This window comes from Octopus sinensis, linkage group LG3, assembly GCF_006345805.1.
Source record: "Octopus sinensis linkage group LG3, ASM634580v1, whole genome shotgun sequence".
Taxonomy (NCBI): domain Eukaryota; kingdom Metazoa; phylum Mollusca; class Cephalopoda; order Octopoda; family Octopodidae; genus Octopus; species Octopus sinensis.
Window position 1 is genome coordinate 136,650,912 of NC_042999.1, and position 18,171 is coordinate 136,669,082.

Below are 18,171 nucleotides of genomic sequence, written 5' to 3' on the forward strand. Positions count from 1 at the left end.
CTATTTTATTATAAAAACGTTTAACTCAATTATAACTCTCTGTATATTTCACACTTTACTTTTTCTTCTCTCTATCTCTCTCTTTTTCTTCCCTCTCTCTATGTCTCTCTCTATATGTATTAGCGTATGTATATCTGCATATTTGTCTATGTATGTGTCTCTGTGTGTGTGTATGTATGTAGATACATATTAGTATGTATGTCCATGTATGAAGGTGTATATATATGTATGTGTCTATATGTATGTCTATATATATGGTGTGTATATATATTATAATATATATATATATATATATATGTATGTATGTGTGTGTATGCATATACATATGTGTATGTGTTTTGAATATATATGTATGTATGTGTGTGTATATACATATGGTAATGTGTTTTGAATATATATGTATGTATGTGTGTGTATGCATATACATATGTGTATATGTGTTTGAATATATATGTATGTATGTGTGTGTATGCATATACATATGTGTATATGTGTTTGAATATATATGTATGTATGTGTGTGTATGCATATACATATGTGTATATGTGTTTGAATATATGTATGTATGTGTGGTATGCATATAATCTGTGTATGTGTTTGAATATTATTGTTATGTGTGTGTATGCATATACATATGTGTATATGTGTTTGAAATATATATATATATGTGTGTCTATATGTAAATCTATATGTGTGTGTGTGTGTGTATATATATATAGGTATGTATATATATGTATGTACTAGCTGACATACCTGGTAATTCCCGGGAAAGCAGTGCTTATCCTTTGGTTCTGTTCTCATAATTGTTTCACTAATCCAGTAACACAATGCGAAGTTATGTAGCCAAATCATGATGCATGTTATGCAATAGCAGGCTAATCGGGTATGAGGTAATAACAGTTCAAAGTAAATAACTCTGAAAAGGGCTTTTGTGCATTCCCAGAGAATATTACCCTCAGTGGCGCTAGTGTTGATATATGCTGTCATATGCTCCCATAGCTACATCAAAGGAGCCCTTGGAGTCAGATTGCTTGACCCAAGTCAAATCTTTGCTGAACAGCTCCGTCTTCCTGGCATGGATTTCTGGAACCACTGCTGACACTGGCTTACACTTATTGTTTGGTCCCCATCTACTGCTGGATTAATGTTCCTCACACTTTCTGTTGTATTGTTGCCTTTATTGAACTCATAAAGCAAAATATGCTGAATATGCTCCTTTGTACTTCCATTATAGCTTTGAAGAAATAACTTAAAATCGAACTGCACTCTTCAAAACTTGCACTAAGAATAAGGACAAGATAAAATTTCTAGCTACTTTTATAGCAAGTTGATGCAGGTAGTTTATCCCATCACCCTCCGACTTTTAGTTCAAGCAATTGAAAAAAAATGCCTTATTTATGTGATAATCTAATATATGTACAGAAATATTGCATTTCTAAATTTCTCAGAGAGATTTATACAGTAGCAGCATGATAAAGTAATGGTTTATTGCCAACTTAATGTGGCTGTTCCATGAAAGTGAAGAATGCTACTGCTATTTAGCCTGAAGAAACACCATTTCCAGTTGGCCATGACACATTTTCAGTGTCCTTTTGTTTTCAAAGGGAGAGATAAGCACCAGACTGATGATGTGCAATGACTCTGGAACTAGTCTCCCCCTTTGAAAGCATCACCTTATCGTGCTGCTACTGTATAAATCTCATTGAGAGATTTAGAAATGCAATATTTCTATTTTTGAAATCCCTGAATGTATTTCACCTGAAATATATATGTTTTCAAAGGGAGAGATAAGCACCAGACTGATGATGAGCAATGACTCTGAAACTAGTCTCTGGGTACTGGCTTTGCTGGGTGGAGGTGCTTATCTCCCGCCTTTGAAAACATAAGGACACAGAAAATGTGCCAAGGCCAATGGGAAACAGTGTCTCCTAGGGCTAAATAGCAGTAGCATTCTTCCCTTCCATGGGACTGCTACATTAAGTTGGCAACCATAACATCACCTAATATATGTATGTATGTGTGTGTATGTATATATATATATATATATATATATATATATATATATACACACACACACACACACTTTCACTAAAGTTCTATGTTGCCATTTATGATATAAGCTTTTAAAGTGCCTAAATTCCATTCAAAACATCTTGTATGATACAATAATTTAAAATGAATAATTGAAAGTCTAAGGATTTTAAAAGACGTCTCTATACATACATATTGATTTACACACATACTGATATACATCAATACACACACACACACACACACATATTATATATACTTCTTAGCTTTGAATTACATTCATATAGTGGCCTAATACTTTCAACTAATCATGCTATCATTTTTTTAATACTAAAATACACTTTAAAAATATTTCAAGCAGAGAGAGAGGAGAGGGACTGAGAGAAAGAGAGAAATAAAATGATAGTGACTTCACAAACTACATATCTGTATTCCTCTTCCATCTCTGTACCACTTTCCCCCCAGCTAATTTTCTACTTTCTGCTCTCTCTCTCTCTCTCTCTCTTTCATGTTAACTCCTCCTCTTACTCAGCTTCTTGCTTTTTTTTTGTGTACCCCTCCTCTCTCTCTTTCTCAGCCAAGCCATTACAACTCCAAGCTACCTTCACCTCTCACTTTTCACTCCTACTTTCTGATGTTACATTATAAACATCATCATGACTGCCACCACTACTACCATCTATTATATTTAACTCATTTTTCTCCTTTTTCTCTCATGTTCCCCTTTATATCCAGTATTTCAGCTTTTCTTTTTTCTCACCCTCACTCAAACCAAGTCAATTTTCAGTAACTTTCACTCTCTTTCTCTCAATCTCAATATTTTACTACTTTTTTCTGTCTCACCCACCTTCTATTGCTTTCTCTATTCATCATTATCAATATCAATGTCACCATCATCACTCTCATAATAACCAGCTGTTTTATTCTATTTGAGTTACCCCCCTTACCGTGACGCAAAAGGTATGTAGGTAGGTAGGAATGCACTATTGTATTTATATTTATATATATATATATATATATATATATATATATATATATATATATATATATATATAAAAGTGTAATTGTAGGAGAAAGAGCAGTAGCTTCACAGAGGATGTGGAGAGTGAAAGGCAAAGTTGTACTAGTTGAGACTAACAAGAGTGAAGAAGTCCTCTGCAATCAGAGCCCATGTTTCACTATTGCAGTTCTAACACAAGCCTCATACAATCTGTCCTTCACTCTGGAGCAAAATATTTCTGTTGCAATCAACATCAGTAACTCCATGTATTTTTCCAATTAGTTCTTACCACAGCTACTCTACTTCTGGAGTATCAGCTATTTTTAGTGAACCATTCAGGAATTTAGCAGAATCTATTTCCAGAGTGCTCATGGTATATATGCTCCAGTGTATCTGCCAAATATGAAGCTTGCTTTCTCTTTTAGTCCACCTGTTATTTCTCTATACTAATTGTGTGTCCATAGCTTACACAGGGTACTGTGTATGGATTTTATACCAACCCCTTTTCTACATATAATGCAAAGCCATATCCCTGAAGATATCAGCTCTGTCTTCTTCTCTACTTGCTTAGTGTTTATTAAGTTTATTTTGAGGCCTCTTGATTCTGAGTTTAGATTACATGCCTGAGATTTCATCTCAACTATATGGACTAAATCATCAGCAAATAGTCATAAAATCCTCTGAGATGGCCTAAGGGACTATAAGAGAAGACTGAACCTTGATAGGCTTCATACTAAATTTGTCAGTGAAGTCATTGTTGACTCACACTTACTGCATCTTTGTACATAACTTGTATAATTCTCACAAGCCACTCATCTAATTGGTTTATTTTTGCAATATTTTTTACAATATACATGCATGGTGTGATATTTTCATTGTGACTATTCTTGTCTGGTTCCTCATTTACTGCTATTTTCACCTCTACTCATAGCTTGTTGATACAAAAAGTTTTCTACAATAGCTAAACTGCTTTTGTTTTCTCTTATAAATTACCAGTCTTGTTACCAAAAAAATTTACTGCTGTCATAGTTGCAAGTTTTGTTCAGTCTTTTTTCTGCTATACTATAGCTACATATTTCAATAAATGTTAAATGCTTAAATACATTAAGACTATTTTTAATATTGCTTGCTGGAATCAAGGGTAGTGGGGAGACCTTACATACAGTAATTATTATATGCTACCAAATGTTGTAGTATAAAGCCTGTTGCATTTGTTTAGAGATTTTACCTCTTAACTTACATTAAAGCCAGAATCTTTAAAATTACTTGTGTAATGAATGACATCAGAAAAATACTTACAACAGTTAACATCAAAAGTTTCTATCAGAATCAATTATTCAGACTTGATGTCTGCATAAGATTATATACAAGATATATAGATATAAGAGTATGCACATTCATATGTGCAAACTTGTCTACAATACTGAAACCGCTACAGTAGTTAATGATCAATGTTCATTAGAATAAAACTACTCAGTTTGCTTTAACCTGGAATATTTGGTATGTCTTAAAAATCTTTTTGAGCTCTGAAATTGATCATTGAACATAGCAGTTTCTTGCCATTTGAGCAATCGACATAGGGGGATCTCTGTATATGTAAAACAAGATTCCAAGTGGTTTTCCATTATAACAAATTAACTTATACATTACAGAACTCTGTTTTTGTTCCGAGATTAATTTAGAAGAATAACTGAATTGTACAAATTTTTTTTCACACTTCCACTTATATATTCAAGACAAAACTGGAAGATCCCTTTACATTATCATCAGATTTAAGTATTTCAAATAGGGAACATTCCACAGTATTGTGTTCACACACAAATCTGCACAATAGTCATAGTTTGTGAAAACAGGAACATGATTGTTCGTCTACTGCTGCTTATGCATAAATTATCATAATTTTCTAATTTTACCCGTTGCGGAGAAAATGTTCTTCTTTTGCTAGACAGAAATAGAAAAAAACATTAACTGGTTAAAAGTACTGGGACATTGACTCCTCAAGGGAACAAATATTCAGTAATATTGAAGACCTAAATCTGCTTCAGAGAAACAGCAGCGCTACTTTTCCAATAAATAATTTTCTCCTTCACAACATTTTAAGGCCTTTAAATCTTGTTAGTTCTCATACAAATGGTCGATTCAGAACTTACATTGCAGAATCTCAGTTTTTGGGCCAGAGCTACTCAATAATCGTTTCTACTCTAGGTACAAGTCCCGAAATTTAAGGAGAAGGGGCCAGTCAATTAGATAAACCCCAGGATGCAACTAGTACTTAATTTATTAACCCTGAAAGGATGAAAGGCAAAGTCGACCCTGGCGGAATTTGAACTCAGAACATAACGGCAGACGAAATACCGCAAAGCATTTAACCCGGCATGCTAACATTTCTGCCAGCTCGCCACTTTAAGAGCTACTCAATTATGCTTTCAAAGTGGCCAGATGTTTTTTCTGTTCCATCCAAGGTACATAAGTATTTTTTTGTTATGGAGAGGAAGTCTGTTGCAGAAAAATTGTGAAGTCCTAAAGCAAACAGTCTGCAGTCTTGAACAGATACATTGTGTATATAGGGAATGTCCAAAATGTGGAGTTAAAAGTGGCCACGCAAGTCGCGGATACAAGCCGAACTGCAAGCACCAAATTTTATAGTTACCTGGTAACATCGAGTTATCAATCGCTGATAATCCAGCCTCGGCCTGTTTCATAATTTCCATCCCGCGACTTCTGTCTGACAATGTTTCAGCATATACTCGCCCCAAGCTCTTGACGGGCTCTTCCTTGACTGTTGGAATGCTTTCTTCAGCTATTCGAAACTTAAATTCTTTCTGCACTCTCTTAACAAATGTCAGACTATGTTACTTTTTTGCTCTAAATCTCATTCTTGACCACCTCACAAGTTCGTCTAATCTCAAGAGGGCATTCTGCATGATTTGTTTATCTGTAGCAAGAAGTGTCATGTCATCCATGAAGGCTTTCTTAGGCGATTGTACATGGGCGATATGTTCCGAAAAATCTACAGCTTTCAAAATCATCTCCATGACTAAGATAAACCACGTGACAGATATTGTACAGCCAGCAGCAATGCCAATCTCCAGTCGGTGCCAGTCTGTTGTAAAATCTCCAGCTGTAAACATCATTTCGAAACTGTCATAGTACATCCTCATTATTTTGATCACTTTGTCTGGAATGTGGAAGTGGTCCATGGCTCTTATTAGTAATTTGTGTGGCACTGAACCATACGCGTTAGCTAGGTCAACCATACCACGTTCAGACTTTTCCTGTTCTGTTTGGCATCCTGGATCGCTTTTCAAATCGAAAAACAGTGTTCAACGTATTCAGGGATCCTGGAGATTCCAGCCTTTTGAACAGATTCATCAACATATCCGTTATTCTGTAAATATGTCACTGTTCTCCTCGAAAGAATTCCCATAAAGATCTTGCCTTCCACGTTCAATAAGGATATCGGCCTAAACTGTTTTATGGTCTTTGCATTGGCCTCCTTCAGCAGGTATGTACCGTCTGCCTTACACCAATCCTCTACTATAGTCTCCTCGCGCCACACTTGTCGGAGTAGGACGAAGAGCTTCTTTCGCAGATGATTGCAATATTTATAGACTTTATATGAGACGCCATCACCTCCTGGGACACTCTTTGCTCTAGCTTTTCTTACAAAGTCATTCACCTCTCTCTCCCTGATGTCCCCAATCTAGAATTCGATATCAGGTCCTGAGAGATGATTTAGCCCATGTAGAGGTGGCAGTGGCTGGTTACGGTGCGGATCGCTGTAGGTTTCCTTGATATGAGCATCCAATTCTTCTTTTGTGCACGATAAAGAATCACTCTTCAGTTCAGTGAACAGCTTCTTAGTAAACCCGTAAGGGTCCTTCAGAAACTGCCCCCGAGTCCTTTTACTCTCCTTTCGACACTCATATCGGCGGATATGTCGTTGCACATAATGACATTTCCATTTCAAATCATTATACAGCAGCGTGAGGCTAAGTTTCTCATCTTGTGTTGCACAGCTCCATCGCTTTCTTAGGTTTGTCTTTTCCTTCTTCAACTGCTTCATTTTCCTGATCCTCCTGCTTGGTCCACACTTTCCTTTCACTAATCGGATATTCTCTTTTACTCCAAATAAATCCTTTCCTGTATATTGTCCATAAGGAGCCAGAAATGCTTTTCTTTTAAATTTTGAACATGAAAAGGAGGTTTGAGTTTAATAAAGGCTATCAATAATTCCAGATCAGGATTCTTGATGATGATTATTACACTGAACAGTCATTGCCACTATATGTGCACTGCAAATACTAAATATACCCAAGTGTAGAATTAAAAAGTGTACCTGCCAAATAATACAGGCTATTGTTCAGTCTGAGAGAGAAGGACAGTATATATAACCCTTACAGACACCCTCAGACTTGTAAGTTTGATATACTTGTTTCATTTGGAAACATAACAACTGATGTCTATAAGAAAATGTGAAGGCAAGAATGGAATTTTAGTAAAATCAGGCTATGGTGAAATAAAAATTAAGAAAAGTATTTAGTATGGGGTGTATTTAGTGACGAAGTAAAAGTGATGACAGGAGGACTGCATGTCAAATGAGATTTAGGTGGAGCTAGTACACAGGTAGTAAATTCAGAATAGTAGAAACTATTTTAGTAATGATTTTTAAATGATGATGCACAGTAAAAGAGTGACAGATGAAGCTCATAGATAGGTAACTCAGCTAGGAAATTTTCATCCCATGAGACATGATTGCAGCCTCTTTGCCAAAGTTTTCAAGAGCAAAAGATTACTTGTGTGTGATGTAGAAGAGCAAGGCTATAATATAATTGGCTCAATAGAAATTAGAATGGTGGTTACTTAAGTGAAATGAGGACTGAAAGTGATAAAGTAGGAGGTAGTTTACAATGTTTTCCACTGACTTTGAGATTACTGATCAATAACTGTAAGGATCAAGTAGTTGTTATTCTTAAGATTGGAGCATACATCTGTATCTTTGGATACTGGGTCGATCATTGAAAGAAACAAAGGCTTGTAGAGTGTGGTGACTAGTACACACTGTCTGAGGCCAAGAAAAATATAATTGAAACTGGTAGCAGTAATCCAGTTTGTCTTGTGCCAACTTGAAAATTAATCAACTTTTAATCTTATGATCTGAGAAGGCTATTCCTCTCTTAGCTACACATTCTTCATAGCATGCTGGTATTTGGTGTGACAAAGGTAGCAGACATAAATACATAAAAATCATATATATTAAGAAGAAAATGTGAGATGTCAGAGTTAAATAAATACTTCTATTTGAAAGAAATCTATATTTCATATAGATTTCTTTCAAATTTAAACACAATGCATATCTCATATTTCATAAGTCTTTTGACAATCCAGAAGAATATTTCTACACAGAATCATACTATGCTGTCAAACTTACATTGTGTTTCAGTCAACATATGTCATAAAAGCATAACTATACAGAAATAATATTGTTGTAAAAACATTTGCTTAAAAGCATGCTACATTTAAAGTCCAATAATTTCTATATGCATTTTCTATATAAAAATGGAAAATAAAAAGTTTATCAGCTTAAAACTTAAAACAAATACAATTATTCCCTTAAGTATATGTATGACCTTTAAGAACAGCCATTTTATCAAGGTGCCTGACCTGGTTTGAGCAATTGGTTCCCATATTTCAGTTGCTTTTTTTTACAGCATATTCAACTGAATATGTATATATTTTCCATTGCTATAAAGCAGTACTTTAATCTTCATAATAGTAAGAGGAGGATATAAGAATATATGTATATAACCCAACCATGAAGTGCAGGAAATTCTGAAACATTAACAGTTTTTGAAAAATGTTGAAATTTAGAACAAAGGTTTGCTTTTATGACCATTTTATGAAGTCTTTCAACAACATTAAGGTTAGAGCTGAATTTAATAAAAGAGGTGAAGATTCAAAGATATGCAATTCCAATGGGATGAAATACTGGGAAAGAGTGTTTGTAAGAGAATTACTAATCAGTTGAGTGACTTTCTCTCTAATGTAGAATTATTTGAAAATAAATAAATGTGTGTCCAGTTGTGCACCTAACATAAAAAACATTTTATTAAGTATCCACAATACAATGGAGGAGGCAGGTTGCTCTTGCAGGGTATATAATAACTGTCCAGTAGGAGACCGATGTGAGGCTGGAGGGATAATATATGAGGTTATGGTGATACCTTGACCTAATATCTGTAATAACAGTAATGTAACATTGAACAGCAATATTATCGGCAGAGTAATCAGGACGCACACCAATGAAGTTGTCACACCTAGAGATAATAACCAAGCCAGGGCCAGCATCACAGAAGATCCTGGTACCACTGCCATGGATAATGAACAAACCGTAGATGTAGATAGAGTGCCCAGTACAAACTCCGCACTTTGAAATAATGATCTATCCAAATCCAACAACATGAAGGAGGTATCTGCCATTCCCAGCTCCACCACCTCAGATGAGGACCAAGTATTCATCTTCGACACCAATGGGATGACCAGCCCCGCGCTATATGTTACTAGGAGTGCGAATAGGGCCACTCCCATGTTTATAAATATATTGGTTTGGCAAGTACTTTGTTCAAGAAACATTTTCTTAACCACCAGTCATCTTTCAGAGTCCCAGGAAGGTATTTTGTCATGTCCCGATCCACCATGGGTGGCACCTCAATGATCAAGAGACTCCATGTGATGCCAGGTGGAAATTAATTGATTTTCTGGGCCCGTATATTAATGGAAGTGGCCATTGCAGGATCTGCATCACAAAGAGAACAAAAATTCTTAAGGAATCTAAAAAAACCTGCACATTAAACAGCCATAAAGAAGCGTTTTATAAATGTATCCACATCAAGCAATACTTACTAGAAAATTGGATCTCTCTATTTGCTTGTTAGGTCTTTCCGAGTCTATAAAGGCACCCCCTCTGTTTAAGGGGAAATAACCTGTACTCATTAACATTTTTACATATTCCTCGATTTCTGAGCATTTCCTCATGTCTGCAATGTAGATATTTTAAAATTTTGTATTCATATAGAATCTGATGAGCTGTCCACAAGGCTTTGGCTTTGTGGGTGCAAAACCTTGGGTAACTGTATATAAAATGTTGTTGTAGCACACACACACACACACACACACATATATATATATATATATATATATATATATACACACACACACACATACATATATATTAATTGTTCTCCTGTGAAATTTCCATAAGACTTGCTAGTATATATAAATATGCAGTGAAGTTTATTATATTAAATTTTAGTTTCATAATCTCCTGGCATTTTCAGTTGTTAAATCTTGCTTTTTCTTGAGTCAGCAACTTTCTGAATGTTTTGTATTTCTCTTAGCCTCCAGTCCTCCTTAATTATTTTAGTAGAAACTCAGTTCCTTGTACATCTCCTATTTATTACTTTGTTCTTTAACTTTGCAAGTTCTATCATATGTTGGGTTGAACAACTAAGATTATACTTAATTTATCAGTCTGAAATAGCTATTCTTGCTCTCTCAGTTCTCTAAACAATTTTGCAGAATGCAGTGTTCCTAAGTTCTCACTGGTACTATACTACTATGCTCTATAGCTTAGTTTGCCATGGTGTAGTTAAAAAATTTGCTTCCAATCATATTGTTTCAAGTTCAAACCCTCTGCTTGTACCTTGTGTACATATCTTCTGTTGTAGCTCCTGGTTGACCAGGAAAGCCTTGTGAGTGGTTTGGAGAGATGAAAATCGAAAGAAGCTCATCACGTGTGTGTTTCCTTGCATTGACATTTCGTGGTCATTATAAACGAGTTACTGCCATACAAGCAATATCCTTCTCTTCCAATCTCTTGTGAAAATATGTTTGGCATGGTGGAAATATGTCTGCCCATCAGGGAACAGGTGAGGGTAGGTGACAGGAATAATCTTGGATAAATAGAAAGAATAAAACAATTTGATCTGAAGACTTAAAGAATATAACATTGGTACAAGGTAGCAAAATTTACAAGGAATAGTAAATTGACATTTCTACTTGCATATGTTTGAAGTCTGATTCAGTGACTCAGCTTTGTGAATTATAAACCTTATTCTACACAACTTACCAGAATTATAACTTTCAAGGTCAAACTGTATTGCAATATCCACAAGTCTTGTAAATTATCTCGCACTGAGATCCGTTTCCAAATTACATCTAGATATATAGATCTGTATTAAAGAATATAGACTGAGTTACGTCATAGTTCTGATATATTTCTTCACTATATTTTATCTTATATTTCAGGACCAGTATTTCATGATGATGATTGTATGGAACCAATTGCACTTGGAATGGAAAGTGGAGGGATACCTGATAGTAGCATCTGGGCATCAACATCAGGGAAAAAACGATCTCCTGAAATGGCTCGATTAGGCCATGCTTCTGGTAACTACAGCCCAATTACTTTCTGTAGTGTTTTTTTCCCAGCAATATAATATTAAATCAAAATCACAAATTCTATTCATTTAGAACACATTGTTTCCATTTTGTGATTCAAAGTTTAGTTTAAATTCTTGAATTCCTGTAGTGCTTTCTCTATATAAATTTCCCAATCCTGTTAGAAACGAGAGATTTTGATAAAATGCAGTTGGTATCATATAAAATTATGAAAATATAATTATTGCATGAATTAGGATGAAACTTGCGATATGACACAATGCCCCTTGGCGTACATTGTGTATGTGGTTTTTGACTGTTGTTGATTTTTACCTGTTATGTTACTTCCACATGAACAGTAAACTGAATACAGCTAAGTTGATGACATGTAGATAGTTCTATATGTATTTACAAGTCATTAGTTCCTGGACACCATTTTTATTTTGTATCTTTGAGCTGAATTTGTGTGCTGATAGTATTTGTAACTTGGAAGCTGCACAATTTCCATTAGAAAAAGCATTCCAAGATACATCAGAAACTTTTAATGAATAACAGTGTCAATATTATTCTGTAATCAGAAATACTGTGTGTTAATAATATATTAATAATGAATTATTTAGCAACCCTTTACATTAAAATTCATCATCATCATTTAACATCCGTTCTCCATGCTAGCATGGGTTGGACGGTTCGACCGGGGATCTGGGAAGCCAGAAGGCTGCACCAGGCTCCAGTCTGATCTGGCAGTGTTTCTACAGCTGGATGCCCTTCCTAATGCCAACCACTCCGTGAGTGTAGTGGGTGCTTTTTACATGCCACCTGCACAGGTGCCAGGCAAGGCTGGCAACGGCCACGATCGGATTGGTGCTTTTTACGTGCCACTGGCATGGAAGCCAGTCAAGGCGGCACTGGCATTGGCCACGATTTGGATAGCGCTTTTTATGTGCCACCGGCACGGAAGCCAGTCTAGGCGCCGCTGGCATTGGCCACCTTCAGATGGTGCTGTTTACATGCCATCGGCGCAGGGATCACAACTGCAGTTTCCATTGATTTTGATGTCGGTGTACTTGACTCAATGGATCTCCTCAAGCACAGGGTCAAAATGGTGTTTCTTCACTTGCCACCAGCACAGGAGTCAGTCCAGTGGTCCTGGTAACTGTCGGGTGCCAGTCATAGGATTGGTTCAATTTCGATTCCAATTTCAATTTCACTTGCCCCAACAGGTCTTCGCAAGCAGAGTTTAGTGTCAAATGAAGGGAGGTTGGCATGGGTGCCTGTCGTCGGATGAGGTTCGATTTCGACTTCGCTTGCCTCAACAGGTCTTTGTGTGTCCAAGGGAGGAAAGACATGCATAAGTAGGCTGGATTCACTTGTCCTGCCTGGTCTTCTCACGCACAACATATTTCCAAAGGTCTCAGTCACTGGTCATTGCCTCGGTGAGGCCTAAAGTTCGAAGGTCGTGCTTCACCACCTTGTCCCAGGTTTTCCTGGGTCTACCTCTTCCACGGGTTCCCTCAACTGTTATACATATATAGTGAATCATATTTACTATATATGTATGGCAGTCTGCTACTTACTTCATTGATCCCTATTTCTTGCATCACTAAACTTCACAACATAAAAGAATGCAATGTAAACAAACATACATATACAGGACTACCATTAAGTACTAGACAAAATAAATGATCATTTAAGGCACTAAAATTTGAGGGTACCATGTAAACTCTGAACAACTTCCAAAAAATTTCTTAATCTGACTCAAAACATGAAACCTGAGTAGTAAAGAGAGAAAGTAAGGTGACTCCTGGAATAGAGGGCTGAGATAAGTTAGTGGGTTAGTCAGGATGGCCATGTGGTGTTATAATCTATCACTTAATTTGGCAGGAAACATTTCAGTTTTGCTAGAAAACAGATTTATAATTAGCTTGTTTGCAAGTTGATTATAATTTTACACCATTTTTTTTTCTAGTTGGTCTGAAAGTGGGTGATTTCTATAGAAAGTAAATTGTAGGACTAGGAGAATGGGATGCAAATTGTACAGCTGGCCTTGGTGGCTGAATATCCAAGTGATGGCCCTGCATGTGTGTGTGTGTCACAGCATGGCTGTAGTCTAATAACTAAGACGAGTAAAAGATAAAAGAAAAGGTATGCTCAGTAAGGCATTCAAGAAAGTCCTGCGCACTACAGGCCTAAAAGTTAAAGTTGTAGAAAAGACAGGTAGGACTATCAAATCGGCATTATGCAGATCATATACATTTGATAGAATCACCTGTCAAAGTAATTGTGCAGTATGTTCGACAAATCCACATGTAAATTGTAAAACCAAGGGCACTGTATACCAGATTAAGTGCCAGGAAGGAGCTTGCGCGACTAACCCAGAGTCATACATAGGTGAGACCTCTAGAAGCATCAATGATAGGTTCAAAGAACACCTGGACAACTACATTGATAGGAAGCCAAACTCCATCTTCTACCAACATGCTGTAGACTGCCACAAGGGATCCTTAGGGGAGCTTAAGCTGAACATCCTATCAACACACCCCACCGATGCAATGTTGAGACAGGTCACAGAAGCTGTTTGTATACAAGAATACAAACCTACTCTCAACCGAAAGTCCGAATGGAATAACATCCAGATCCCATTCAGAAGGACTATTCTATAACCACCCCTCTCTCTCTCTCTCCCTTTTACCTGTAGTCCTTACATACGGGTTGCAACACGTATGTGCAGTTATATACAACGGTATGAGCAGACGTTGTTTGATACAAACAGTTGCACCTAGGCGTTGTATCCATTCACGGTTAGACGATGATGAGAGGAACAAACACACACCCACACACATATATATGTGTGTGTGCATCTATACAAACATATATGTAAATATGTATACAACCTTCAGCAAAGTAACAGTCATGTACACAACTTGGACGGACACATGCCAGTACACGGACATACGTTCACATACACATACACATACTCTCACAGACACATCTGCCCATTCTCCTAGACACTCACATACATACGTAGCACATGAATACAAACATACATACATACCTACGTATGGGCATACACACGTACATACGCACGTACATGTACGCACACACATACATGGGTACATGCACACGAGCGCGTATACATACACACATACATACATACATACATACATACGCACATACATACATACGCACAATAGTAAAACAATAGTTCTGTGATATAGAGATAAAAATCTGATAATAGATTTTAGGGTATAGTTTTGGGAGTAAGCGTCATAAATCACTTTCTAGCTTCGGTGGTAGGAAGTTGAAATTTGATAGCTTTGTGATGAGTGGTCACTCTACATCCATCCATTGCTACAGGTTTATAGCTTTATGTTTTATAGAGTGTATGTGCGTGCATATACACACACATACATATATACATACATACATACATACATACATGCATACACAGGCGTATGTGCATACATGCATACGTACATACATACACACATGTATGCATACATACACACATACATACGTACATATATATGACGAGCTAACTGTTACTTTCTTAGATGCAGCACGGACTTTGTCAGTGAACAGGTCGCGGATTTTAGCGACGAAAATATTTTGACAAATTAAACTTAAATGTTGAAGTGAATCGAACGGCTTTTGTGTGTTTCTTAAATGGCTTATAAACACCTTCCACGCTGCAATTGTTTTCGTTTCAGCACACGATCTCAGATCAAATTACTTGCTATGCGAGTACATCTCCGTAATATATATATATATATATATATATATATATATATATATATATATATATGTGTGTGAATTTTGTAAATAGAATCTGTTCAAAGCTTTTCTTTGTGTGTGTGTGTGAACTCATTTGATGTCCATTTTCCCTGCTGGTATTGATTGGACAGTTTGACATAACCCAACAAGATGGAGGACTGTATTGAGCTTCAATATCTGCTTTGATGTGGTTTCTATGATTGGATGCCCTTCCGAATGACACCCTTTACCAGAGTGTACTGGGTGCTTTTTTCTTGACACTTGCTTGAGTGAAGATGGCCAAATATTTTGCAACACTAAGAAAAAGAAGTAAAAGCTTCCTGTGAGAAGGTGGGTTATGCTAGGTGTTGAGAAACTAAAATACATATAGGGGGACAGGTATAGGTGTCCCTCTTTAGAAGAGATATATGGTTACCTCACATTATATAAGAGTGAGTGGGCGTAGCTGGAAAGAAGATAGAGGTATTGGTGACGATGTGTCAGAGCATACTCTCAAGGTACAAGAAAGTGAGTATAAGAGAGAACACGGACTGAGGATGGAGAGGTGTGTGTGAATAACTTCATAGGAATGAGAGGAGAGTGACAAGTTATGGATGGAGGTAGAGGTTATTGTAGTGAATGATGTACATGGGTAGAGGTGTGGTTGATGATAAATATCAAGATGGGAGAAAAGATAAAAGAAATAGCTCGAGAGAGGAGGTGATAAATCGCAATACAAAAAGGAGATGGAGAGTAGCAGTATAATAAGCCAGTAGACAGATTAGAAAATAGGGAGAGAGAGAGAAATAAATATTGATAAAGATTAAGGTCAGATGTACATTATGCTAGCTAGCTGGGGAAAAAAGTGGGGAGAGCATTGACAGCAAATGGGAGAGTGTTGAGCAAACAGCAGATACAAGATGTCGGAGATGAAGTAAGGCAGTTCTATGATATAGATCAGAGGAGAGAAAGAGATACTTAGAGACAGATAAAGGGGTGAGCAGTGAAAAATGAAGTGGTAAGGGATGATATAGAAAATGAGAGATGGATGTTAAAGGAATTGGTTCCTGGGAGAGGCGGAGCTAACTTGTAGCAAAAAAGGGGAAGAAATATGTGAATATTCTGCTGTCATATGATTGCAACAACTGAATTGTGTCATTGTTAGAGGAGAGATGGAGGGATTATTGTTAGGAAGATGATAGGTAGAAAAGGCTTGACAGGGATAGATTAGGGTCTGGTGAGTGCACAGACATAAACCTAATACTTTTAGTGCACCACTTTTGCTTTGGTGGTTGGGTCTTATCAAGCACAGTGAATTACCAATGATTTCAGTCCTTTCTTATCTCCACTGTGGGATTCAACATCTTGAGATCAGCCTTCACTCTTCATTCCATGTCTTTCTGAGTGTCCCTCTTCCATTAGTACTTCTTTAGACAATCTGCCTTTCACTTTAAGGGTGAGATCTTTTGTTACCAACAGAGATAACTCCTTGAACTTTTTCCATCCTTCTTTTATACTAGCAACTATCAGCACATCCTCTTCCACTGCTGATTAGGTTACCAAGGTGACAGAAACTATCAACTACCTCTAGGGAACCTTGTCAGTATTTGAATGTTTTTATCATATTACTCTGGTACATGTGCCGCAAGTAGTCTACTTTCTCTGTTAGCCTTCCTATGATTCCATTGCACCTCCACGCCTCTTGTGTATCCATAGCACATACACATTTATTCATCTGTGTGTGTATCATTTGTTTTGTTGTATATATTTATATGCTATTTAAGGGTGCCATTTGAAGTTATTTTGTGAAAAAGATCTGAAGCTAATAAAAATACATATTAACTACAGATCTTTTTCCTTCTGAAGGAAAACATTAATCAGTATATATTTACACATACACGCACATACATAAAACTACTAAAAGAAAAGTTGTAAGTAATGACAAATTCTCTTGCAGAAATCAACCACATGGCATGAATGTTTTGTGTGTATTTTAATATAAACACAATCATACTTATTGATTATTAAATAACAGGTGTATTGTTCACCACCACCACCACCCACCAATATGGTTCAGGGCACATATATGTGCATGTTTAAGATACATGATCTTAATGTCACTTGGAAAATTCTCTTTAACTGTAATGTTATTTTATAACTAGTGTTATGTTTTTGTTCAGTAACTAAAAGGAAATCTTATTTGTCACATTTATGTTTCTTCTGCTTCACTGCAGTATTGATTTCTCAGAAGATCAACAACAAATTTTACCCAGCATTCTCTATTGTCTACTACATATTCCTGAAGGAAATGAATTTAGATATTTTTTTTCGCCCTTTTTTATGAGAATTGCAAATTATTTACATATGTACATACATACATATGTACAAACGTATGTATATGTATATATATATATATATGTGTGTGTGTGTGTGTGTATTTGTAATATAAAATAATGTCTCTAACCACAAATAAAAATTTCAAAAACTCTTTGTTATATCTCTGTAGTTTCTGAACATAGTGAAAGCATCATATTTTCTTGTGAATGGCTCTCAGCCAAAATCTTGAAATATAACAGCATCAAAGTTCTTGTTTTGGTGAGACAACATAAGTTCTGTAGGTTTTTATAGCATTGAAAAATGTTAAAACAATTGCTGTGAAGCTTTTGACATTTCCTATTAACATTTTGTCTAAGAATTTAAGAAAAAAAGTGGGTACATTTCGTTTTTTTTTTTTAAACTTCAAACTGATATACATCTAATGAATTTTTCATACAATCACCATGACTTCTACGTTTTCTAAAATGTAATAACTGTAGTGTTAATTTGCTTTATTTGGAGATTTGTCATTTGATATTAGAATTTTAAATCTTTTTCTATGTATATTTCTTTTTCTCTTCACCTGATCTTCAATAATATATTTCTTTAAAATATTTTACTATAAAAACAAC

General features: G+C 36.1%; 1 protein-coding gene across 1 annotated transcript in view; it reads left to right on the plus strand.

Moving 5' to 3' along the window:
- LOC115209257 (neurexin-4) overlaps positions 1–18,171 on the plus strand; it is a 586,511-nt gene that overhangs the window by 253,474 nt on the left and 314,866 nt on the right. The window contains exon 3 of the mRNA XM_029777551.2: positions 11,339–11,479. Coding sequence (XP_029633411.1) covers positions 11,339–11,479 — 141 coding nt within the window. The remainder of the gene's footprint in view (positions 1–11,338; positions 11,480–18,171) is intronic.